Below are 27,108 nucleotides of genomic sequence, written 5' to 3'. Positions count from 1 at the left end.
ATTATTATTATTATTATTATTATTATTATTATTATTATTATTATTAATAATGCATTACATTTATATAGCGCTTTTCAAACACTCAAAGACGCTTTACAGGGATTACTAGAACATAGAGAAGTGAATAAATAGATAAATAAGTAAACGAACAGAAAAAGGAGACAGAAGGTGAGGTGACGGTCAGTGGTTGAAGGCAGTGCTGAACAGGTGAGACTTCAGTGATGTTTTGAATGTGGTGAGTGAGGAGGAGTCTCTGACGGTTTGGGGTAGTGAGTTCCAGAAAGCCCTGTCCCCCCAGGATCTGAGTTTGGTCCGGATGGGTGGGGACAGGAGGTTGGCAGCAGCAGAGCGGAGGGTGCAGGTGGGAGTGTGTCTGTGGAGGAGGTCAGTCAGGTAGGATGGGGCCAGGATATGGAGGGCTTTGTAGGTCATGAGGAGGATTTTGTACTGGATTCTCTGGGGGATGGGGAGCCAGTGGAGTTTGTAAAGAACGGGGGTGATATGGTCACGGATCGGGGAGTGGGTGAGTAGACGGGCAGCGAAGTTTTGAATGTATTGAAGTTTACTGATGATTTTTGAGGGTGAGCCATAGAGGAGGCTGTTGCAGTAGTCCAGACGGGAGGTGATGAAGGCGTGGATGAGGGTTTCTGCAGCTGTGGAGGAGAGGGATGGACGGAGACGGGCAATGTTTTTGAGGTGGAAGAAGGCTGTCTTTGTGATGTGTTTGATGTGTTTGTCGAAGGAGAGGGTTTGATCAAAGATGATTCCAAGATTCCGGATGTGAGGGGAGGTGGATACTGGGAGACCATCAATATTGAGGATGAAGTTTACTATTATTACTATTATTATTACTATTATTACTATTACTATTACTATTATTGTTATTACTATTATTATTATTATTATTATTACTATTATTATTATTATTATTATTATTATTATTATTATTATTATTATTATTATTATTATTATTATTATTATTATTATTATTATTATTATTATTATTATTATTATTATTATTATTATTATTATTATTACTATTATTATGTTTGGCACAGTCACTGTAGGCCAGAGAGCCTGTTCCTGTGATGTACTTACTGTTTCCCTTTGAGAGTGGGGAAGATTCCAACAAGGGGACATAGCTTCAGAATTGAGGGACAAAGGTTTAGGGGTAACATGAGGGGGAACTTCTTTACTCAGAGGGTTGTGGCTGTATGGAATGGGCTTCCGGTGGAAGTGGTGGAGGCTGGCTCGATTTTATTATTTAAGAGTAAATTGGATAGGTATATGGATAGGAGGGGATTGGAGGGTTATGGTCTGAGTGCAGGTAGATGAGACTAGGTCAGGGAGAATGGTCGGCGTGGACTGGTAGGGCCGGACAGGCCTGTTTCCATGCTGTAGTTGTTATATGTTATATGTTATATGTTCTATGTACAGTATTCAATGTTGTGAGAAATATGATGTATGATACAAACCAGTGAGATGTAACTCTCAAAGCTGTGCCTTTATATTTCTTGTATGTTCAGGGACAATATCTTCAATGAAACACAAGGCTCCAAAAGAAATGCTAAAAAGTTTATAATGGTGGTAACAGATGGAAAAATATACGGCGATAATATGACACTATCCGATGTAATCAACTCCCCTAAGATTGCTAAAGTGACCCGGATTGCTGTTGGGGTAAGCTTAATATCAGTTCATGGATGTAAGCCTGTGATTGTCAGTGATTTAGAGTCATAGAGTGATACAGTGTGGAAACAGGCCTTTTGGCCCAACTTGCCCACACCGGCCAACAAATCCCAGCTACACTAATCCCACCTACCCGCGTCTGGTCCATATCCCTCTAAACCTGCCTTAACCATGTATCTGTCTAACGATTTCCTAAATGTTGGCATAGTCCCTGCCTCAACTACCTCCTCTGGCAGCTTGTTCCATACACCCACCACCATTTGTGTGCAAAAGTTACCTCTCAGATTCCTATTAAATCTTTTCCCCTTCACCTTAAACCTATGTCCACTGGTCCTTGATTCACCTCCTCTGGGCAAGAGACTCTGTGCATCCACCCGATCTATTCCTCTCATGATTTTATACACCTCCATAAGATCATCCCTCATCCTCCTGCGCTGCAAGGAATCAAGTCGCGGCCTACTCAACCTCTCCCCATAACTCTGACCCTCGAGCCCATGCAACATCCTTGTAAATCTTCTCGATACCCTTTCCAGCTTGACAGCGTCTTTTCTATGGGTGACATTTCGGGTCAAGACCCTTCTTCAGACTGAAGAAGGGTTCCGACCCATCTTTTTTTCCAGAGATACTGCCTGGCCCGCTGAGTTACTCCAGCACTTTGTGTTCATCACTGGTGTAAGTCAGCATCTGCAGTTCCTTGTTTCTCCATTCTACCATAATTGGGTTATTTTGTTTTCCCCAAAGGTTGGTGAGAGCTTTAACAACCAAAAAGCATTGGATGAGCTGAAGCTAATTGCCACCGATCCAGATGAAAAACATCTGTTCCAAGTGGAAAACTATGCTGCTTTAGATGGTCTGCTGGGAGATCTGGAAAAAAATATAGTTGGAATTGAAGGTATATATTTATTTGTACTTTATTCTGAACTGGTCAAACAGGCATCAAATGAATTGCCCATCATAAATTATCAACTATTTTAATCAACTGTCATAAAACAACACGGAGGCTGTATGGAGTTGGTAAGGTCTCCGCCTGACCGCATAGGTTTTCTCCTCACACATTCCAAAGTTGTTTAGGTTTGTAGGTTAATTGGCTTGGTGTAAATGTAACATTGTCCCTAGTGTGTGTAAGGTAGTGTTAATGTGCAGGGATACATTCATAGATACATATAAAATGAGTAGGAAGGGACGAGTGGACCAAGGAGTTACGGAGGGAGCGGTCTCTGCGGAACGCAGAAAGGGGAGGGGATGGGAAGATGTGGCCAGTAATGGGGCCAGTAGAGACCGTTCCCTCCGTAACTCCCTGGTCCACTCGTCCCTTCCTACCCAAACCACCCCATCCCCGGGCACTTTTCCCTGCAACCGCAGGAGATGCAACACCTGTCCCTTTACCTCCCCCCTCAACTCCATCCAAGGATCCAAACAGTCTTTCCAGGTGAGACAGAGGTTCACCTGCACCTCCTCCAACCTCATCTATTGCGTCCGCTGCTCTAGATGTCAACTTTTTTACATCGGCGAAACTAAACGCAGGCTCGGTGATCGTTTCGCTCAACACCTTCACTCAGTCCGCCTTAACCAACCTGATCTCCCGGTGGCTGAGCACTTCAACTCCCACTCCCAGTCTGACCTTTCTGTCATGGGCGTCCTCCAGTGCCATAGTGAGGCCCACCGGAAATTGGAGGAACAGCACCTCATATTTCGCTTGGGCAGCTTACAGCCCAGCGGTATGAACATGAACTTCTCCAACTTTAGATAGTTCCTTTGTCCCTCTCTTCCCTTCCCCCTTCCCAGATCTCCCACTGTCTTCCTGTCTCCACCTATATCCTTCCTTTGTCCCGCCCCCCTGACATCAGTCTGAAGAAGGGTCTCGACCCGAAACGTCGCCCATTCCTTCTCTCCTGAGATGCTGCCTGACCTGCTGAGTTACTCCAGCATTTTGTGAATAAATACCTTCGATTTGTACCAGCATCTGCAGTTATTTTCTTGCTCCACTCATTACTGTAGCTAATGTAAACACGCTATTGAACAAAAGAGACACATACAGTAAAAGCGCTGCATTCGCTGTAAGGCAGCAACTCTACCACTGCACCACCGTGACGCTCTCTAGTGTAGGACATTTCCACACTGGAGAAAGGTTCTGACTGTTTATCCTTCCATGCCTTTCATCATTTTATCTTCTTAAAGCAAGTCTCCCCCCAAACTCCAATGCTCAGAGAAAACACCACTCTAACCATTTCTTGTAGCTGAAACCCTCTCATCCAGGCATCATTCTGTTAAACCTCCTCTGCAACCTTTCAAAAAGTCTCCACATCCTTCCTGTAATGGGCCGACCAGAACAGCACGCAATACTCCAAAAGCAGCCGAACCAAAGGCTTGCAGAGCTGCATCATTACTTCCTGACTCTTGTACTCAATATTATACTTATGTAGCAATGAAGGCAAACATACCATAGACTTCTTTAGCACTCTATCTAATGCTGCTACTTTCACTGAGCTATGAATTTGGACTCCAAGATCCCTCTGCACATCAGTGCTGTTAAGGGTCTTGCCATTAACTGTACACTCTCCCCTTGCATTTAACCTCACAAAGTGCAACACCTCACACTTGTTCAGTTTAAATTCCATCTACCTATCATCTAATCAGGGCAGCATTCTCTCCAAAGCCCCCACATCCTTCCTGCAGCAGAGCACGCAGAACTTGGGGCTTGCGGTAGAGTTGGTGCCAGATGGTGCAGCGGTAGAGTTGCTGTCTTCCAGCTCCAGAGACTTGGGTCTCTGACTGCGGGTGCTGTCTGTACAGAGTTTGTACGTTCTCCCTGTGACCGCTTGGGTTTTTCTCCGGGTGCTCCGGTTTCCTCCCACACTCCAAAGACACGCAGGTTTGCAGGTTGATTGGCTTCTGTAAATTGTCCCTAGTGTTTAGGATATAACTAGTGTACGGTATGGACTTGGTGGGCCGAAGGGCCCATTTCCACACTATATCTCAAAACTAAACTAAATTAAACTAAATTGCACACAATACTGCCAAAGCAGACAAACCAAAGTTTTATGAAGCTGCATGAAAATATGGTATTGGAACACAAGATCAATCATGATCTAGTGCCACAACCAGAGAGCAGTCCTGAACTACCATCTACCCTACTGGTGACGCCCGGACTATCCATGATCAGACTGTGCTGGCTTTAACTTGCGCTAAACATTATTCCCTTATCATGTACCTGTACTGTAATATTACTGTAAATGGCTTGATTGTAATCATGTATTGTCTTTCCGCTGAGTGAATAGCACGCAACAAAAGCTTATCACTGTACCTCGGTACACGTGACAATAAACTAACCTAAAGTAAATCATATTGAATGGCAGTAAGATTGAAAGCCAAATAGCCGTGCATTCGTTTTCTGTCGTTTTCTGCTCACTGGTCACATTTATCCTCTTTTTATTCCTTACTTGAACAGGTACCCAAGGACCAAACATTAGCGCCTTTCATCTCGAGCTGGCACAGATTGGATTCAGTGCAGATTACTCCAGTGATGTAAGATTTTATTATGCTTTTATGAAATTTTTGATGTCATCTCATTGAAAAAGGATAAGATGGGCAAATGGGCTGAGGAATGGTTCGAATCATGGTTAGAATACAGCAGGGAAACAGGCCCTGGGACTAGCTTAGATGTGGCATCTTGGTCGATATGGAAACGTCGGGCCAAAGGTCCTGCTTCTGTCTTGTATCACTCTGCAACTATCACATTTATATGTTGCAATTGTAAATATTAAGGTATATATATGAATGAAAAAGACTTGTGGTCCATGAGTGGCTTAGATATATTTGCCAATTTTACTTAACTTTGTCAAATTTATCGTATGTAGTTTTATTTTACTCTCCAAATTTAGCAACAGCACAACAGGCACAGCCATATTTGCTGTAGGAAGAACAATGTTCTCAGTGCAGGAACCAAACTATTGGAGGAACTCAGCATCTGTGTAATCATGTTCATAAATGTTCATAAGTGATTGGAGCAAAATTAGGCCATTCGGCCTATCAAGTCCACTCCACCATTCAATCATGGCTGAATTATCTTTCCCTCCTAACCCCACTCTCCTGTCTTCTCCCCATAACTCCTGACACCCGTACTAATCAAGAATCTATCAATCTCTGCATTAAAAATATCCATTGACTTAGGCTCCACAGGCTTCAGTGGCCACGAATTGCACAGATTCACACTCCGACTAAAGAAATGCCTCCTCATCTCCACATAGGGGCGGTTTGGTTTCATGCTCTCCAATTTCTATTGTTGGAGCTAATACTACAACTTCCCTTCACTTCCACCACTCTGGTGTGAACAGGCAGAGCAGCTAATTTCATCTTTGTCTAGTATTATATTAATTTATGTGGACACATAGAAACATGGAAACATACAAAATAGGTGCAGGAGGAGGCCATTAGGCCCTTTGAGCCAGCACCACCATTCATTGTGATCATGGCTGATCATCCACAATAAGTAACCCGTGCCTGCCTTCTCCCCATACCCCTTGATTCCACTAGCCCCTAGAGCTCTATCTAACTATAGCTAAATAGCTATATAGCACCATAGCTAAAATCAAACCATTCCTCCAATTTGACGATCTGGAAAAAATCATCCACGCATTTATTTCCTCTCGCCTGGACTACTGCAATTCCCTATACACTGGGATCAGCCAATCATTCGTGTCTCACCTGCAATTGGTCCAAAATGCCGCAGCAAGACTCCTGACGGGTACCCGTAAAAGGGACCACATCACCCCGATTCTGGCCTCTCTCCACTGGCTCCCAGTACGGTACAGAATCATATATATTAATGATTTGGAAGAGGGAATTAGAACCTGCACGCTTTCTTTCAGTGACTGGTGTACAAGGACACCCAGGTCTCGCTGCACCTCCCCCTTACCTAACCTAACTCCATTGAGATAATAATCTGCCTCCTTGATTTTGCCACCAAAGTGGATAACCTCACATTTATCTATATTATACTGCACCTGCCCACTCACTCAACCTGTCCAGGTCACCCTGCAACTTCCTAACATCCTCTTCACAGTTCACACTGCCACCCAGCTTTGTGTCATCTGCAAACTTGCTGGTGTTACTTCTAATTCCATCATCCAAATCATTAATATATATTGTAAGTAGTTGCGGCTCCAACACCGAGCCTTGTGGCACTCTACTCGCCACTGCCTGCCATACTGAAAAGGACCCGTTTATTCCTACTCTTTTCTTCCTGTCTGCCAACCAATTCTCTATCCATGTCAACACCCTACCCCCAAGACCATGTGCTCTAATTTTACTCACCAACCTCCTGTGTTGGACCTTATCAAAGGCTTTCTGAAAGTCTAGATACACTACATCCACTGGCTCTCCTTCATCCATTTTACTTGTCTCATCCTCAAAAAATTCCAAAAGATTAGTCAAGCAGGATTTCCCCTTCATAAATCCATGCTGACTTGGACCATTCCTTTTACTGCTATCCAAATGCGCCGTTATTACCTCTTTAATAATTGACTCCAGCATTTTCCCCACCACTGATGTCAGGCTAACTAGTCTGTAATTCCCCATTTTCTCTCTCGCTCTTTTCTTGAAAAGTGGGATAACATTAGCTACCCTCCAATCCACAGGAACTGATCCTGAATCTATTGAACATTGGGAAATGATCACCAATGCGTCCACGATTTCTAGAGCCACCTCCCTGAGTACCCTGGGATGCAGAACATCAGGCCCTGGGGATTTATCAGCCTTCAGTCCCATCAGTCTACCCAATACTATTTCTCACCTAATGCAAATTTCTTTCAGTTCCTCTGTCTCCCTAGATCCTCTGTCCTCTAGTACATCTGGGAGATTGTTTGTGTCTTCCTTAGTGAAGACAGATCCGAAGTACCTGTTCAACTCTTCTGCCATTTCCTTTTTTTCCCATAATAATTTCACCCGTTTCTGCCTTCAAGGGACCCACATTTGTCTTTACTAATGTTTGTCCTGCTGATTTGGGTAGGGAGGCGGCTGGGGCTCTTCCCCATAGTCATCTCTCCTCCATTTCCATGGCAGGTTGTCTGATTGCCCTGCGTTATGGTCCACACAATAATCACCTGCCACATCCTTACAGGGCAATATCTTACTTGGTGCTGTGGGAGCCTATGATTGGACTGGAGGAGTAATGATGTACAACATAAAGAATGGAACAACACAGTTTCTAAATGAATCCAAACGCACACCTTCAGCTGCTTATGGCTACCTTGGTAAGTAACGTTTCATTAACTTGTAGAATATAACTTGTAGAATATTTAACTTGTAGAATATTTATTGTCATTACATTGTGTTCAAGTACTGCACTTCAAACAAACAATAAATCTATATCAAATGTCCACATGTCATAACAAGAAGTGATTTCAGACGGGTATTCTCTGAGCACTGTGTATCTTTTTGAATATTTCTTCGCTTCTTAGTTTATCAAGAACTCCAACAGCACATAACAGCTTAATTACTCAGTGTAACTGAGCTTTGGGTAGCACCGACCATTTTTGTGAAACTCTTTCAGCGAAATTACGATTCAAAAATATCTATTGTATTCGTACTATAAATACTGTACAGCCTGTTTGTGGCATCACTAAATGTATGGTCTGATGGCGGAAAAGTCATCTGAACTACACCCCAGGGTTCTGAATAGGGTTGCCAACTTTCTCACTCCCAAATAAGGGACAAAAGGTGACGTCATCGCCCACGCGCCATGTGACCTTACCCAGCCAGCGGCCACGTGCTCCCGCTCCACTAACGGCGGCCGCCCGGGCCGGGAGGCGAGTTGCTACACAACCTCCGTTAGGCGAACGCACTTGGCCCTGCTCCCCGCACAGTGTCCGGGCCTACAGTGGCCCCCGGGCCTACAGTGATCGGGCCTACAGTGTCCGGGCCTACAGTGTCTGGGCCTACAGTGTCTGGGCCTGCAGTGCCCCCTGGGCCTAATACGGGACAAGGGCGGTCCCGTACGGGACAAATCAATTTAGCCCAAAATACGGGATGTCCCGGCTAATATGGGGTAGTTGGCAATCCTAGTTCTGAAAGAGGTGGCTTTAGAGATTATGGAGGCATTAGTAGTGATCTTTAAAGAATCGCTAGAATCAGCAATGGTTCCAGAGGACTGGAAAATTGCAAATGTTACTCCACTGTTCAAGAGGGGGGCGAGGCCAAAGAGGGGAATCTGCAGGCCGGTTAACCTGACTTCAGTGGTTGGTATGATTTTGCAGTCCTTTATTAAGGATGTGGTTTCCAAGTGCTCAGAGCACATGACAACATGGGCTGGTCAGCAAGGTTTTGTGAAGGGGAGATCTTGCCTGACAAGTTGTTGGAATTCTTTGAGGAAGGAAATAGCAAGATGTACAAAGCAGAGTCAGTAGATATTGTTTACTTGAATTTTCAGTAGGCATAGAAACATAGAAACATAGAAAACATAGGGGCGGCACGGTAGCGCAGCGGTAGAGTTGCTGCTTTACAGCGAATGCAGTGCCGGAGACTCGGGTTCGATCCTGACTACGGGTGCTGTACTGTAAGGAGTTTGTACGTTCTCCCCGTGACCTGCGTGGGTTTTCTCCGAGATCTTCGGTTTCCTCCCACACTCCAAAGACGTACAGGTATGTAGGTTAATTGACTGGGTAAATGTAAAAATTGTCCCTAGTGTGAGTAGGATAGTGTTAATGTGCGGGGATCACTGGGCGGTGCGGACTTGGTGGGCCGAAAAGGCCTGTTTCCTGCGCTGTATCTGAAATATGAAAAAAATTAAAAATAAATATAAAATAGAAAATAGGTGCAGGAGTAGGCCATTCGACCCTTCGAGCCTGCACCGCCATTCAATATTGTCATGGCTGACCAGGCCTTTGATAAGGTGCTAAGCAAGATGGGAGCACGTGGTTTAGTTTAGTTTAGAGATACAGTGCGGAAACGGGGCTGTCGGCCCACCGGGTCCTCGCCGACCAGCGATCCCCGCATATTAACACTATCCTACACCCACTTGGGGCAATGTTTACGTTTACCTAGCCAATTAACCTACAAACCATTTACGTCTTTGGAGTGTGCATTAATTTCAGATTTCCAGAATTATCAGAATTTTCTTCTGATCCTAGTCGTAAGGGCGGCACGGTGGCGCAACAGTAGAATTGCCGCCTTATAGCGCTAGGGGCCCATGATCGATCCTGACTATGGGCACTGTCTGTACGGAGTTTATACTGTGTACCTGTGTCTGTGTGGGTTTTCTCTGGTGCTCATGTTTCCTCCCACACTCCAAAAACGTACAGGTTTGTAGGTGAATTGGCTTCTCTAAATTGTCCCGACTGTGTGTAGAACTGGTGTTAGTGTGCCGGGATTAGTGTGTTAGTGTGCTGAGATTAGTGTGTTAGTGTGCCGGGATTGCTGGCGCTGGTAGGCAGTGGCTCTACTGCTGCACCACTGTGCTGTCCATTCTATTGACTCTATTGATGTCTTTTTTCTATCTGGCAGGGTACAGTGTGACTGGTGCACGAGGAAATAATGCACAACACCTTTACATTGCTGGGGCTCCTCGACGCAACCAGACAGGCCAGGTCATCGTGTTTGAGGCTGGAACACCTGTCAAAATAAAGCAATATCTTTCAGGGCAACAGGTTAGTCCACTCCTGGAGCTAGAGCTCAATTCATCAACATGTTGGTGATAAGGTTCAATAACTGGGACGGTGGTGCAGCGGGTAGAGCTGCTGCCTCACAGCGCCACAGACCCGGGTTCCATCCTGACTGCGGGCGCCGTCTGTACGGAGTTTGTACGTTCTCCCCGTGACCTGCGTGGGTTTTCTCCGGGTGCTCCGGTTTCCCCCCTCACTCCAAAGACATGCAGGTTTGTAGGCTGATTGGCTTGGTATCAATGTAAATTGTTCCTGGTGTGTGTAGGATAGAGTTAATGTGCGGGGATCGCTAGTCGGTGCCGACCAGAAGGCCCTGTTTCCGCGCTGTATCTCTAATTTAAAAAGTAAACTGAATTTCTCTTTTTTAGCTGGGATCGTACTATGGCTCGGTGTTGTGCCCTGTTGACTTAAATGGGGACTTTGTCACAGATCTTCTGCTGGTGGGTGCTCCATTCTTTCACGTGCATGGGGAGGAAGGCATGGTTTACGTGTACCACCTGAATGAAAAGGTACAAAACTGGGGTTCACAGAATTACAATGGCTATGTCACAGAGCAAGATGTTTTGGCTCGCTTAAAATGCTGCTAATATCATCAGAGCACAAAAAATGGGTTGGCAGGAGGGAACTTGAGGGCAAATGTTGTACTTAAAGAAATTAAGATTAGTAGACAGGTGCACAGCAAGGATAGAGGGGACACTGGCAAGGATAGAGGGGACACTGGTGGTTTAGTTCAGTTAAATGTAGTTTATTGTCACATGTACCGAGGTTCAGTGTACAAGCTAACCAGTCAGTGGAAAGACTGCACACGATTACAATCGAGACATTTACATTGGATAGATCGGGAATAACATTTAGTGCAAGGTAAAGCCAGTAAAGTCCGATCAAAGGTAGTCCGAGAGTCACCAATGAGGTAGATAGTAGTTCAGCACTGCTCTCTGGTTGTGGTGGGATGGTTCAGAAACTGTCCCTGAATCTGGAGGTGTGTGTTTTCACACTTTTGCCTGATGGGAGAGGGGAGAAGAGGGAGTGGCCAGGCTGTGACTCGCCCTTGATTATGCTGCTGGCCTTGCCAACAGGTTTAAATGATTTAAATGGAGTCAGTAGTAGGGAGGTTGGTTTGTGTGATGGTCTGGGCTGCATCCACAATTCACTGCAATTTCCTGGTAACGAGAATGGAGTGATAAAAGGTGGAGATAGACACAAAATGCTGGAGTAACTCAGCGGGACAGGCAGCATCGCTGGGGACGAGGAAAGGGTGACGTTTCGGGTCGAGACCCTTCTTCAGATGGGTCTGAATAAGGTGGGGAGTTATTTCTGCAGTTAGCCTATGGCCAGTGGTGTATCACAGAGATGGGTATTGGTATCTCATTGGTTATACAGTAACACTTAGATGTAGGAAATATGATTTGTAAGTTTGCAACTGGCAGGAAATAAACAGAGGGTGGTGAGTGCATGAGGTGCACTACCAGGGGTGGTGGTGAAGGCAAATGTCATCGTGGCATTTATACATTTTTGGATAGCCGTATGGTAGGACAAATGTTTTATTCACAAAATGCTGGAGTAGCTCAGCAGGTCAGGCAGCATCTCGGGAGCATAATTGAATGGCTTGATGGGCCAAATGGCCTAATCCTACCACTTATGACCTTATGACAAGAGTCATTGGGTCACACAGCATGGAAACAGGCCCTTTGGACTAACTTGTCCATGCAAACTAAGATGTCCCACATAAGCGAGCCCCATTTGTTCGCGTGGCCCATATCCCCCTAAACCTCTCCTATCCATTACCTGTCAAAGTGACTTTTAAATACTATCAATTTGGGTATGATATCAGGAAAATGCTGCAAATCATTACAAATGAAATGAAAACTGGACAGGTAAAACCATGAATTGAATGAGGCAGTGCCAATTTAGTTTTATGAAGGGAAATAATTGCCCTGATGGTGACATCCTCAATGTCCTCCAAGGAATGAGCAAGCAGAATGGGCCTATCATCTCTAAGTTATCATAAAATGCTGGTGTAACTCAGCAGGTCAGGCGAGGAGGTCAGGAGAGAGGGAATGGGTGACGTTTCGGGTCGAGACCCTTCTACAGACTGATGTCAGGGGGGGCGGGACAAAGGAAGGATATAGGTGGAGACAGGATGATAGAGGGAGATCTGGGAAGGAGGAGGGGAAGAGAGGGACAGAGGAACTATCTAAAGTTGGAGAAGTCGATGTTCATACCACTGGGCTGCAAACTGCCCAGGCGAAATATGAGGTGCTGTTCCTCCAATTTCCGGTGGGCCTCACTATGGCACTGGAGGAGGCCCATGACAGAAAGGTCAGACTGGGAATGGGAGGGGGACCCAAACAGTCTTTCCTGTCTCCACCTATATCCTTCCTTTGTCCCGCCCCCCTGACATCAGTCTGAAGAAGGGTCTCGACCCGAAACGTCACCCATTCCTTCTCTCCCGAGATGCTGTCTGACCTGCTGAGTTACTCCAGCATTTTGTGTCTCGTCTGTTCCTGTGCTGCACTGTTCTATGGTGGTGTCGTGGATAATATCGAGGATAGTCTGAGACTGCAGAAAGATACTGGTAAGTTTATCAGAGCAAAATGGAAGGAATTGAATCCCAGAAAGTGTGAAGTGATGCTTTTTTGGCATTAAATAAACGTCAGACATGCACAAAGGTTGGCGTGGCCCCCAAGGAATATTGAGAAATAGAATAAATTGGTGAGCAGAAAATATAACCCACTCTCTTTGTGGCCTCAGCAGTGTTTAAAGAACTGGAGGTGACAGTGTTTCCTTGTCTTCACAAAACCCCAACCTTTCATACATTTTATTTTAATTTAACAGGGTATCTTTGATGATGAGATGAGCTTGACTGGGGTCGGCAGTGCTTCCAATGCCAGGTTTGGGTTTGCCATCGTAAACATAGGTGACGTTAACAAAGATGGATACAATGATGTAGCTATTGGAGCTCCATTGGAAGAAGACCATGGTGGCAGCATCTACATCTTCAATGGGAAAATGGATGGCATCCAAAATACCTATTCCCAGGTGAGGTTACCTGTAGGAGGCTCATTGTGGTTTGTAGTGTCCAGGTTCTCAAGTCTCTCTGTGCCTACCTTGAAGAACGATCTTCAAAAGTGGTCAAACGTAGACACATAGTGATGGAGTAACTCAGATAGGTGAAGCTTTGTGTTGGGAACCTTCTTCAGACTGATTGTAGGGGCGTGTGGGGTGGAGGAGAAAGCAGGGAGAGAGGAAGGACAGAACAAAACCTGGCAGGTAATAGGTTGATGCGGGAGAGGGAGGGGGCGAGGGTTGATAGGGAGATGGTGGACAAAGGCCAGAGATGAAAAGACAGAAGGTGAGAGACAAAAGGATTGAAATGTTGTGAATAGTGAGGCAAGAGGAAGGAATACAGGTGGAAGGGGAGGGGGGGGGGGGGGGAGACACAGGTTCAAGTCCAGGTGAGGCACAGGGGAGAGAAGGGGTTGGAAAGAATGGGGGAGGGGGGGGCGTTTTGTAGTTGCCTAAAATTAGAGAATTCAGTGTTCATACTAATGGGTTGTGAGCTACCCAAGTTGAATGTGAGGTGCTGTGCGTCCAGTTTGCATGTGGCCTCACTCTAGCAATGAAGGAGGCCCAGGCCAGAAAGGTCAGCATGGGAACAGGTAGAGGATGGTAAAAAGTAACCATTCCAAGTTTGGGAATGGTTACTCCATCATTTTGCGTCTTTTTTTTGTAAACCAGCATCTGCAGTTCCTTGTTTCTCCACAAAAACGGTCACCCCCACCTTTCAAATCTCTCACCGCACTGAAGCGTGTGACTTAGGGTTGCCAACTTCCTCGCTCCCCAATAAGGGACAAAGGGTGATGTCGCGCCCCACATGACCTCACCCAGTCAGGGCCGCCATTGGTGGAGCGGGAGCACGTGGCTGCTGGCTGGGTGAGGTCATGTGGGGGCGCGGGGCTGTGACGTCACCCATTGTCCCTTATTTGGGAGTGAGGAAGTTGGCAACCCTACTAATACGGGACAAGGGCGTTAGTCCCGTACGGCACAAACTAACACAGCCCAAAATACGGGATGTCTCGGCTAATGCGGGATAGTTGGCAACCCTAGTATGACTATAATAATGTAATGAACAGGAATTTTGTTCCACATGATGGGCAATGAAATTTTAGTGGAGACGGCGAAATCTTAGAAGGAAGATGGTGTCCTCAAATTTACAAACCCCAATGTATATAGTCACCTTTGTGTTGGAAGGAACTGTAGATGCTGGTTTCTAACTTCATCGACTGTATCCGTTGGTCAAGGTGTGGACTCTTATACATCGACGAGAGGAAAAGCAGTCTGGCCGATCGTTTCGCTGAACACCTTCGCTCGGTCTGCCTGGACCTACCTGATCTCCCGGTTACCAAACACTTTAATTCCCCTCCCATTCCCACACTGACCTTTCTGTCCTCGGTCTCCTCCATTGTCAGAGTGAGGCCAAATGCAAATTGGAGGAACAGCACCTCATAATTTTGCTTGGGCAGCTTACAGCCCAGTGGTATGAATATTGATTTCTCTAACTTCAAATAACCCTGGCATCCCCTCTCTCTCCGTCCCTCCCCCACCCACGTCATTGTACTAGGTTCAAAGTTGTCTTGTTGAGGTTCATTGTCTGTAACTCATTTTCACCTAGCCCACAGCTAACAATGGCCTGTTTCCTCAATCATCGTTACTTTTTTGCATATCTTTCATTCATTTGTTCTATATCTCCTTATATCAGCGGCTATTCCCAATCTATTATTACTCCCAAAGTGACTGATTATTGTGGCTTGTTCTGTAGGAAAATAACTGCAGATGCTGGTTCAAATCGAAGGTATCACAAAATGCTGGAGTAACTCAGCAGGCCGGGCAGCATCTCAGGAGAGAAAGAATGGGTGACGTTTCAGGTCGAGACCCTTCTTCAGACTTGATTTCTTTACTCTGTCACTGTGTAGGATATGGAGTATCTTGTCCAAGGGGCTCCTTTCATTCAGGTCAACATGATCTGACTCGCTCAACAATGACCCAGGAGGCCCGAGAGGAAAATGCCATAGAAACATAGACAATAGGTGCAGGAGGAGGCCATTCGGCCCTTTTGAGCCTATACGCACCACCATTCATTGTGATCATGGCTGATCATACTTACCTATTCATTGTGATCATGGCTGATCATACTTACCTATGTCCTCGTTCCTGGCACTCTCTATATTAAATATACTCCCATCATCTGATGGCACCCTCACCTCTGATCTTCATTCCCACCATTCAGTGTTAGTTTAGTCTAGAGACACAGTGCGGAAACAGGCTCTTTGGCCCACTGAGTCCTTGCCGACCAGCGATCCCCGCACACTAACACCATCCTACACACACCAGGGACAATTTACAATTATACCAAGCCAATTAACCTACAACCCTGCACGTCTTTGGAGTGTGGGAGGAAGCCGGAGCACCCGGAGAAAACCCACGCAGGTCATGGGGAGAACGTAAAAACTGTGTACAGACAGCACCTGTAGTCAGGACCAAACGTGGGATGTGGCCTAATAAGGCAGCAACTCCACTGCCCTCAACACTGAAGCTGGAGGACCAAGAGGCCCCCACGTCCTTTTCCGCCCACTCTACTCCTGAACATCACCTATTATCTGGTGGCTCCCTCACCTCTGATCTTCATTCCCACCATTCAGATCTTGCAGTCTCCCACTCTAGCTGATCTTCCAGCCTCCCGTTCCACCTGTGCATCCCAATAATATTGATGCAGGCCCGTTCACCATGCCCCATCACCGTAATAATATTGGTGCATTCCCAATCTCTCGACAACAGTGTCCCCTCTCCAACCCACAGTTTAAGAATAAGGGGTAGGCCATTTAGAACGGAGATGAGGAAGACATTTTTCACCCAGAGAGTTGTGAAGCTGTGGAATTCTCTGCCTCAGAAGGCAGTGGAGGCCAATTCTCTGGATACTTTCAAGAGAGAGTTAGATAAGCTCGTAAAGACAGCGGAGTCAAGGGATATGAGGAGAAGGCAGGAACAGGGATTGTGGATGATCAGCCATAAAGACAATGATAAAGCAAATAATACATCCTCAATGTTTCATCCTCACTCAAAGCAAGGTTGGGTTTGGTGTCGACGAAGACGTCTTGTTGAGGATACATAGGTTTGTACATGAAAGAACGGCAGATGCTGGTTTAAATCGAAGGTAGAGACAAAATGCTGGAGTAACTCAGCGGGACAGGCAGCATCTCTGGAGAGAAGGAATGGACGATGATTCGGGTCTGAAGAAGGGTCTTAACCCATTCCTTCTCTCCAGAGATGCTGCCTGTCCCTCTGAGTCACTCCAGCATTTTTATGTCTACCTTAGGTTTGTATATAATGGATATATTCATAAGTTGTAGTGGCAGAATAAGGCCATTCGGTCCTTCAAATCTACTCCACCATTCAATCATGGCTGATCTATCTTTCCCTCTTAACCCCATTCTCTTGCCTTCTCCCCATAACCCCTGACACATACTAATGAATCCGACATTGTGGAAAAAGGGGGGATGCAAATGTTCAGGAAATATTTTAATTCCCTGCCTCTTCTGATGCACATATTCCTCTTTGTGTCGTTTAGCGAATACAGGGGAAGGATGTGATGAGTGGTCTTCAGTACTTTGGGCAATCAATAGATGGAGCTTCAGATGTGGATGGAGATGGGCTTCTTGATATTACAGTCAGTGCCAAAGACAATGTTGTGGTGCTCAGGTATGTTGAACATAATACTTTGTGACAAATCGTTTGGATCCCCTGCTGAAATGGTTTGCTTTGCTTTTTTTATGCCGACAATTGCCTTTATTATATTACTCGCTGGAGTTTAGAAGGATGAGGGGGTCGTCTTTGAGACAAGACAAAGAACCAAACAAAGACTTGGAATGAGGAATTGTGTTCAGTTCTGGGCACCATGTTATAGGAAAGATGTTGTCAAGCTGGAAAGGGCACAGAGAAGATTTACGCGGATGTTGCCAGAACTAGAGGGTTTGAGCTATAGGGAGAGGTTGAGCAGGCTGGGACTCTGTGCCTTGGAGCGCAGGAGGATGAGGGATGATCTTATAGAGATGTATAAGATCAAGAGAGGAATAGATCGGGTAGATGCACAGAGTCTCTTGCCCAGAGTGGGTGAATTGAGGACCAGATGACATAGGTTTAAGGTGAAGGGCAAAAGATTTGATAGGAATCTGAGGGGTAACTTTTCCACACAAAGGGTGGTAGATGTATGGAACAAGCTGCCAGAGGAGGTAGTTGAGGCAGGGACTATCCCAACATTTAAGGACTAGTTAGACAGGTACATGGATAGGACAGGTTTGGAGGGATATGGACCAAATGCTGGCAGGTAGGACTACTGTAGATGGGACATGTTGGCCGGTGTGGGCAAGTTGGGCCGAAGGGCCTGTTTCCACACTGTATCACTCTATGACTCTAGAAGAAGACTCACAGTACTGTGCTGGAGGCAGTCGCCAGCTCTCCTCAGTTCAGCTTTTAACACAATAGTCCCCACCAGACTGGCTGAGAAGCTGCTGGAACTGGGGCTTAGCACCCCTCTGTGTGCCTGGGTCCTGGACTTTCTCACCGCCAGGTCCCAAGTGGTCAGGATGGGGGAACACACATCTAGCTCCCTCACCATGAACATAGGATCCCCCAGGGTTGCGTCCTTAGCCCCCTACTGTACTCCCTGTACACACATGACTGTGTGGCCAGGTTCAGCTCCAACTCCATCATCAAGTTTGCTGATGACACTGTGGTGGTGGGCCGGATCTCCAACAACGATGAGAAGGCCTACCGGGAGGAGGTGGCTGATCTGGCACTCTGGTGTCAGGACAATAGCCTCCTCTTGAATGTCACTAAAACTAAGGAGCTGATTGTGGACTTTAGAAGGGCTAAACATCCAAGGGCATACACGCCACTGGAGATAAATGGGATTACTGTGGATAGGGTGAGCAGTTTTAAATACCTGGGATTCCACATCACAGAGGATCTGACATGGACAACACACATTGCCGCACTGGTGGGTAAGGCAAAGCAGTGCCTTTACCACCTTAGACAGCTGAGGAAATTCAGAGTGTCTCTGAGGATCCTTCATTGCTTCTACTCTGGGGCTGTAGAGAGCATCCTGTCCGGCAACATTACAGTCTGGTTTGGGAACAGCTCTGCCCAGGACAGGAAGGCCCTGCAGAGAGTAGTGCGTTCGGCAGAACGCACCATGGGAACTACACTTGCCCCCCCTGCAGGACCTATACATCAGGAGGTGCAGATCCAGAGCATGCAAGATTATGAGGGACCCCTACCACCCCAGCAACGGACTGTTCCAGATGCTACGGTCAGGCAAACGCCTCCGCTGTCACGCTGTGAAAACGGAGAGGGTGAGACGGAGTTTCTTCCCACAGGCCATCAGGACTATTAACTTTTATAACTCCAGGGACTAAATTTTGTCTTCTCTATATTAACTTTATTAACTTTATTTATATGCTGTAACTGTAATTCTTTTTTGTGCACAATCCGCAGGCATTGCCACTTTCATTTCACTGCACATCGTGTATGTGCATGTGACAAATAAACTTGACTTGACTTGACTTGACTTACCTACCCCTTGATCATGACCTCACAGGCGAATACCAGGCCATCATCTTGCAGGCTGTTTCAAACCTCATCACCTAGGGCCATCTTCCCTCTACAGCCTCCAACCAAATCATTTTCCAGCCCCACACTGTTATCATTTCAAGAGGACTTGTCTACAAAAACTGGGATGTAATCCTGAGGCTCTATAAGGCGCTGGTAGGGCTGCATTTGGAATATTGTGAGCAATTTTGGGCACCATATCTGAGGAAGGATGTGCTGGCTCTGGAGAGGATCCAGAGGAGGTTTACAAGAATGATCCCAGGAATGAGTAGGTTAACCCATGATGAGCGTTTGTCGGCACTGGGCCTGTACTAGCTGGAGTTTAGAAGAATGAGAGGGGACCTAATTGAAACATAGAATAGTGAAAGGCTTGGATAGAGTGGATGTGGCGAGGATGTTTCCACCAGTGGGAGAGTCTTGGACTAGAGGTCATAGCCTTAGAATTAAAGGATGTTCTTTTAGGAAGGAGATGAGGAGAAATTTCTTTAGTCAGAGGGTGGTGAATCTGTGGAATTCTTTGCCACAGAAGGCTGTGGAGTCCAAGTCAATGGATATTTTGAAGGCAGAGATAGATAGATTCTTGATTAGTACGGGTGTCAGAGGTTATGGGGAGAAGGCAGGAGAATGGGGTTAGGAGGGAGAGATGGATCAGCCATGAATGAATGGCGGAGTAGATTTGATGGGCCAAATGGCCTAATTCTGCTCCTATTCCTTACAGCCTTATCATCCTTCCCAAATTTCACCCACAGGACTGCCCTGACACACACATTGCTTCTGCCTGCACCTGCCCTGCGGAACTAATCTCCAAATACCTTGATTCCATCCACCGACCCTCTTTCATGGAATATGACATTTTTAATCATGGGATGTTTAATAAGTCAAAATGAAATGACAGTGGTGGCACAGAATAGTGACGGGGAGAATGATAATCAAAGTGCGATGAGAAGGGGCAGATATATCTGCACAAGTAAACAAAGGGAAACAAATCTGGACCAAATAAAAACTGTAAAAAAAAGATTAAAGCTATTTATTTATTTATTTGAGTGCACCAAATACATGCAACAAGATAGATGGGTTGATAGCACAAATCAGAAAGTATGGTCGACCCAAAATGCTGGAGTAACTCAATGGGTCAGGCAGCATCTCTGGAGAACATGGACAGGTGATGTTTCTGGTCGGGACCCTTCTTCAGACTGACAGTAGAGGGGAGGGAACAAGAGGTAGGAAACGGCCAGAACAAAGCAGGGCCAGCAACAGATGGCCAAGGAAGGGTGGAGCCCACAATGGCCCATTGTTGGCTGGGGAAGAGGGGATAACGAGGGGATACAGGGATGCGAAGTGGAACTAGTAGGATGACTCGAGTGAGGGAGCGGGGAAAGAGAGGGAAGGTAAGGACTACTTGAAATTAGAGAAATCAACATTCATACCGCTGGGTTGTAAGCTGCCTAAGTATGATAAGTATGCTTTTGCGTTGGCATGTTTAGTTTAATTTAGTTTAGTTTAGAGATACAGCGCAGACAGGCCCTTCAGCCCACTGAGTACGTGCCGACCAGCAATCCTTGCACACTAACACTATCCTACACACACTAGGGACAATTTACAATGATACCAAACCAATTAACCTACAAACCTGCACGTCTTTGGAGTGTGGGAGGAAAGTGGGGATCCCTTAGAAAACCCAAGCAGGTCACGGGGAGAACATACAAACTTTCTACAGACAGCACCCGTAGTCAGGATGCAACCCGGGTCTCTGGCGCTGTAAGGCAGCAACTCTACTGCCACGCCACCGTGCCGCCCCTTGTGATTTAGATTAAGTGTTCAGTATTCTAGATTAAACAATGTTCCAAAAGAGTAACCATAAGGGAATGGAGGTGTTGTATCTTGATGAATCAAGTAGAGTACCTCAGTGTTGCTGAGCCATGATATAGATGTGGTGAGACAAGGTATAATAGAGTCATCCAAAACAGGCCAAATTTCACAACCTGTCCTTGCCCACCAAGATGCCCCATCCAAACTACTTCCATTTTCCCACGTCTGGCCCATATCCCTCTAAATTTTTCCTATCTATGTACCAGTCCAAATGTCTTTTAAATGTTACTATGGTACTTGCCTCCACTATTTCCTCTGACTGTTCGTTCCATATACCAACCACCCTCTGTGTGCAAAAGTTCCTAGTTAATCTTTGCCTTCTCACTTACCCTGAGCCCTCTAATTCTTGATTCCCCTCGCCTTGGAAAAAGACTATGCATACACCACATCTAGAGACTCTCATAAGTTTTTGCACCTCTATAAGAATACCCTGTCTCCTGTACTTGAAAGAATAAAGTTTTTAGCCTGTACAATCACTCCCTATAGCTATGGCCCTCAAGTCCTGGAAATATCTTTGTGAATCACCTCTGCACTCTTTCCAGCTTAACGGCACCTTTCCTATCGCAAGATGACCAAATATTCCAGTTGTTAGCCATATTAATTTCCCTTCACATTCTCTTACCACCCTCTCTGTCCTTGGCCTCCAATGACAGAGTGAGGTGACACGCAAACAGTAGCAACAGCACCTCATATTTGGCTTGGGCAGCTTACAATTCAATGGTATGAGCATTGAAATCTCTCATTTTATGTAACACCCGCCCCCCCCACCTCTTTCCTTCTCACTCTTTCCTGTATCCTCCTTCCATTCTGATGCACACCCAATTTCCAGCCCCTTTATCCCCCCCTCTCGTCCCTTCCACCTGTATCCCTTTCTTTGGCTTTACATTTAGGCGGCAGAGCAACTGTAGTGGTACAGCAACTGCCTCACAGCGTCAGAGACCCGGGTTCGATCCTGGCTATGGGTGCTGTCTGTACAGAGTTTGTACGTTCTCCCCGTGACCTGCGTGGCTTTTCTCCGAGATCTTTGGTTTCCTCCCACACTCCAAAGACGTACAGGTTTGGAGGTTAATTGGCTTGGTGTAATGTAAAATTGTCCCCAGTGTATGTAGGATAGTGTTAGTGTGCGAGGATCGTTGGTTGATGCAGACTCGCTGAGCCTGTTTCCGTGCTGCATCTCTAAACTAATCTAAATTTCACTTCTCTCTTTTTTATCTTCTTTTCATCTCTAGCCAATCCATCCATTGCCAATTAAACTCCCTTCACCTGTATCCACCTGTCATTTGCTAGGCTTCGTTCTGCCCCAACTCTTTCTCAGCTTTCTCCCCATATCAGTTTGAAGAAGGGTTCTGCCCTGATATGTTGCTTGCCCATTCCCTCCTGGCCCGCTGAGTTCCTCTAGTACTTTGTGTTTTACTCAAGGCTCTAGAGTCTGTAGTTCCTTGTGTGTCCATAAGTTCATAGGTGCTAAGAGCAGAATTAGGCCATTTGGCCAATCGGGCGGCACGGTGGCTTAGTGGTAGAGTTGCTGCCTTACAGCGAATGCAGCGCCGGAGACCCGGGTTCCATCCCGACTACGGGCGCCGTCTGTACGGAGTTTGTACGTTCTCCCTGTGACCTGCGTGGGTTTTCTCCGAGATCTTCGGTTTCCTCCCACACTCCAATGACGTACAGGTATGTAGGTTAATTGGCTTGGTAAATGTTAAAAAATTGTCCCTACTGTGTGTGGAATGGTGTTAATGTGCGGGGATCGCTGGTCGGCGTGCAAGGCCTGTTTCCGCGCTGTATCTCTAAACTAAAAAAAACTAAAGTCTACTCCGCCATTCAATCATGGCTGATCTATCTTTCCCCCTCAACCCCATTCTCCTGCCTTCTCCCCATAACCCCTGACACCTGTACAATTTTAGAATCTGTTAATCTCTGTCAAAAAATATCCATTGACTTGGCCTCCACAGCTGTCTGTGGCAATGACTTCCACAAATTCACCACCCTCTGACTAAAGAAATTCCTCCTTATCTCCTTTCTAAAGGTATGTCCTTTTATTCCGAGGCTGTGACCTCTGGTCCTAGACTATCCTTTTACTAGGCCTTTCGCTATTTTGTGCGTTTCAATGAGGTCCCCCCTCATCCTTCTCAACACCAGTGAGTTCAGGCCCATTGCCATCAAACACCCATCATAAGTTAACCCGATCATTCCTGGGTCTCCATATTGCAGCTGAACTACGAGCTATTGTTATTAAAAAAACGATTACACTTATGTTTGATTTTGGGACTTTAACATCATGATCTTATAATTCTTTACAGCTCAAGACCAATAATCAACATCGAGGTGAATGTCACATTTTCCCCAAAGATGGTTCCTCTGTCGTTTGCAACCTCCAACGAGCAGAAGAAAACTATTCAAGTTTCAGTGTGTTTTACTGTTGTATCAAAGTTTGAACCATTAGGTAATTTTCTACGTAGAATTCAGAAGCGAATATCAGAGCGCCATTTTGCTGAGGACAATTAAGCTAGGACAGATGAAAGTATTGATAATTGCTGGAGATGTAATTGAGGCTATAATTCAATTGAGGGATTTTGCTTCTACAATTGCAATGGTACAGTATACCATAAACAGAAACGTTCTCCCCATGACCTGCGTGGGTTTTCTCCGAGATCTTCGGTTTCCTCCCACACTCCAAAAACCTACACATTTGTAGGTTAATCGGCTTGGTTTAAATGTAAAAATGATCCCTTGTGTGTGCAGGATAGTGTTAGTGTGCAGGATAGTGTTAGTGTGTAGGATAGTGTTAGTGTGCAGGATAGTGTTAGTGTGCAGGATAGTGTTAGTGTGCGGGATAGTGTTAGTGTGCGGGATAGTGTTAGTGTGCAGGATAGTGTTAGTGTGCAGGATAGTGTTAGTGTGCAGGATAGTGTTAGTGTGCAGGATAGTGTTAGTGTGCAGGATAGTGTTAGTGTGCAGGGTAGTGTTAGTGTGCAGGATAGTGTTAGTGTGCGGGGATTGATGGTCAGTATGGACTCGGTGGGCCAAAGGACCTGTTTCTGCTCTGCATCTCTAAACTAAACCAAATGCCAGGAAAAAAATGCAGATGCTGGTTAAAATCGAAGGTAGACTCAAAATGCTGGAGTAACTCAGCGGGTCATGCAGCAACTTGGGAGAGAAGGAATGGGTGACATTACCCGAAACGTCACCCATTCCTTCTCTCCCGAGATGCTGCATGACCTGTTGAGTTACTCCAGCATTTTGTGTCTACCTTCAACTAAATGGCATTTTGTTTGCTATGGATATTATGGGCTGAAGAGCCTTAATCCTGTGCCCTTTTGCCCGATGTTTTATGATGTTCCCATAACCAAGTTTTCAAAGAATTGAGGGGAAACTTTTCCTCATCTGTTTTGAACATCCAGAATATTTTTTTTAAAGCAATTTGCCTGGAAAACTAATGACATAATGTATTTTCCCACCCCTGTATAATTAAAAATCTTTTTTTTGGCTGAACAACCATTTCCAGATCTTTTCACATCGCGTAGAAAATGTCCAAATTTAGCAATTTGCACATTTTCTAAATTATGTAAATTTGTCAATTGGGATTTACCATTAGGGGCACATAAGATTATCACAGTGGGTGTCTGAAGAAGTGTTTTGACCCAAAACGTCACCCATTCCTTCTTTCCAGAGATGCTGCATGTCCCACTGATTTACTCCAGCTTTTTGTGTGTATCTACACATAGGATGATGCTCCCTGTGTGTACCATTTCATCTGTAACATTGAAATGAACTTTGGACTATTTTGTCATGTGGGGGAATTGCCCTCATGGCCATTCTCCTGAATCAGAATCAGAATCAGAATCACCTTTATTGTTATCCAAAAAAACAAGTCTTTTGGACGTAATTCCGTTACCCACAGTCCAACAATAAGAGCAATAAAAATAAGCAATAACACACACAATCACAAATCAACATAGATTCCGGGTCAGTTCCTGTGGATTGGAGGGTAGCTAATGTCATCCCACTTTTCAAGAAAGGAGGGAGAGAGAAAACGGGAAATTATAGACCAGTTAGTCTGACATCAGTGGTGGGGAAGATGCTGGAGTCAATTATAAAAGACGAAATTGCGGAGCATTTGGATAGCAGTAACAGGATCGTTCCGAGTCAGCATGGATTTACGAAGGGGAAATCGTGCTTGACCAATCTACTGGAATTTTTTGAGGATGTAACTAGGAAAATTGACAGGGGAGAGCCGGTGGATGTGGTGTACCTCGACTTTCAGAAAGCCTTCGACAAGGTCCCACATAGGAGATTGGTGGGCAAAATTAGAGCACATGGTATTGGAGGTAGGGTACTGACATGGATAGAAAGTTGGTTGACAGACAGAAAGCAAAGAGTGGGGATAAATGGGTCCCTTTCAGAATGGCAGGCAGTGACTAGTGGGGTACCGCAAGGCTCGGTGTTGGGACCGCAGCTATTTACAATATACATCAATGACTTGGATGAAGGGATTAAAAGTACCATTAGCAAATTTGCCGATGATACAAAGCTAGGTGGCAGTGTGAACTGTGAGGAAGATGCTATGAGGTTGCAGGGTGACTTGGACAGGTTGTGTGAGTGGGCGGATGCATGGCAGATGCAGTTTAATGTAGATAAGTGTGAGGTTATCCACTTTGGTGGTAAGAATAGGAAGGCAGAATATTATTTGAATGGTGTCAAGTTAGGAAAAGGGGACGTACAACGTGATCTGGGTGTCTTAGTGCATCAGTCACTGAAAGGAAGCATGCAGGTACAGCAGGCAGTGAAGAAAGTCAATGGAATGTTGGCCTTCATAACAAGAGGAGTTGAGTATAGGAGCAAAGAGGTCCTTCTGCAGTTGTACAGGGCCCTAGTGAGACCGCACCTGGAGTACTGTGTGCAGTTTTAGTCTCCAAATTTGAGGAAGGATATTCTTGCTATTGAGGGCGTGCAGCGTAGGTTTACTAGGTTAATTCCCGGAATGGCGGGACTGTCATATGTTGAAAGACTGGAGCGACTAGGTTTGTATACACTGGAATTTAGAAGGATGAGAGGGGATCTTATCGAAACGTATAAGATTATTAAGGGGTTGGACATGTTAGAGGCAGGAAACATGTTCCCAATGTTGGGGGAGTCCAGAACCAGGGGCCACAGTTCAAGAATAAGGGGTAGGCCATTTAGAACAGAGATGAGGAAAAACTTTTTTAGTCAGAGAGTTGTAAATCTGTGGAATTCTCTGCCTCAGAGGGCAGTGGAGGCCAATTCTCTGAATGCATTCAAGAGAGAGCTAGATAGAGCTCTTAAGGATAGCGGAGTCAGGGGGTATGGGGAGAAAGCAGGAACGGGGTACTAATTGAGAATGATCAGCCATGATCACATTGAATGGCGGTGCTGGCTCGAAGGGCCGAATGGCCTACTCCTGCACCTATTGTCTATTGTCTATTGTCTATTGTCTATTAATCAGCGGCTCAGGCAGAACTCAAAGTCTGATGAAGGGTTCCGCCCCGAAACATCACCCATCCTTTTTCTCCAGCGATGCTACCCGACCTGTTGAGTTACTCCAGCACTGTGTGTCTATAGAATCATAGTCATAGAGCCTTACCGTGCGGAAACAGGCCCTTCGGCCCAACTTGCCCACATCGGCCAACATGTCCCACCTACACTCCTGCACCTATTGTCTATTGTCTATTGTCTATAACACAAAACAACAAAAAGAAACATCCATCACAGTGAGTCTCCTCCAGTCACCTCCTCACTGTGATGGAAGGCCAGAATGTCTTTTCTCTTCCCCTGCCGTCTTCTCCCGCGGTCAGTCTGTTGAAGTTGCCACGTTCCAGGCCGCGCCGGACGGTGAAAGGTCCGCAGCAGGCCGACCCAAGCCCCCCATTCGCAGTGGGCCGAACCAAGCCCCAAGTCCGCAGTGTCACCCCTGAAGTCAGCTGGATAAGGAAAACACTTATCTCATGTCACTACATTAAAATACCTCTCCCATTCCACTTTCCATTGTCCATATCCCGCTGAACGTGCTCCAGACACAAAGCCAATGTACCATTCCTCCTGCTCTTCGAAGTCAATGACTGTACTCTCCCGCGCGCTCTTCCCAACTCCCTGTATCCTCTCCCAATCCAGTGAGTGGTGAGGACCTGGAACACACTGCCAGCAAGTGTGGTGGAACCATTTAAAAGAAGACATAAGTTTACAGTGAGGGGGGAAAGATTTAATAGGAACC

The 27,108-nt window shown here is 45.8% G+C and overlaps 1 protein-coding gene across 2 annotated transcripts in view; it reads left to right on the top strand.

The window, feature by feature from the left end:
* The window catches only part of LOC144606264 (integrin alpha-E-like), a 124,802-nt gene that overhangs the window by 52,444 nt on the left and 45,250 nt on the right, over window positions 1-27,108 (top strand). For both annotated transcript variants that reach the window (XM_078422189.1, XM_078422188.1), the window contains 9 exons: window positions 1,527-1,680; window positions 2,431-2,581; window positions 5,138-5,214; window positions 7,808-7,940; window positions 10,189-10,331; window positions 10,715-10,855; window positions 13,182-13,385; window positions 16,972-17,102; window positions 23,180-23,322. In XM_078422189.1, the coding sequence (XP_078278315.1) occupies window positions 1,527-1,680; window positions 2,431-2,581; window positions 5,138-5,214; window positions 7,808-7,940; window positions 10,189-10,331; window positions 10,715-10,855; window positions 13,182-13,385; window positions 16,972-17,102; window positions 23,180-23,322 (1,277 nt within the window). The remainder of the gene's footprint in view (window positions 1-1,526; window positions 1,681-2,430; window positions 2,582-5,137; window positions 5,215-7,807; window positions 7,941-10,188; window positions 10,332-10,714; window positions 10,856-13,181; window positions 13,386-16,971; window positions 17,103-23,179; window positions 23,323-27,108) is intronic.

Source organism: Rhinoraja longicauda, chromosome 26 (genome assembly GCF_053455715.1).
Source record: "Rhinoraja longicauda isolate Sanriku21f chromosome 26, sRhiLon1.1, whole genome shotgun sequence".
Classification (NCBI taxonomy): domain Eukaryota; kingdom Metazoa; phylum Chordata; class Chondrichthyes; order Rajiformes; family Arhynchobatidae; genus Rhinoraja; species Rhinoraja longicauda.
This window is presented reverse-complemented; position numbering and strand designations above follow the sequence as displayed.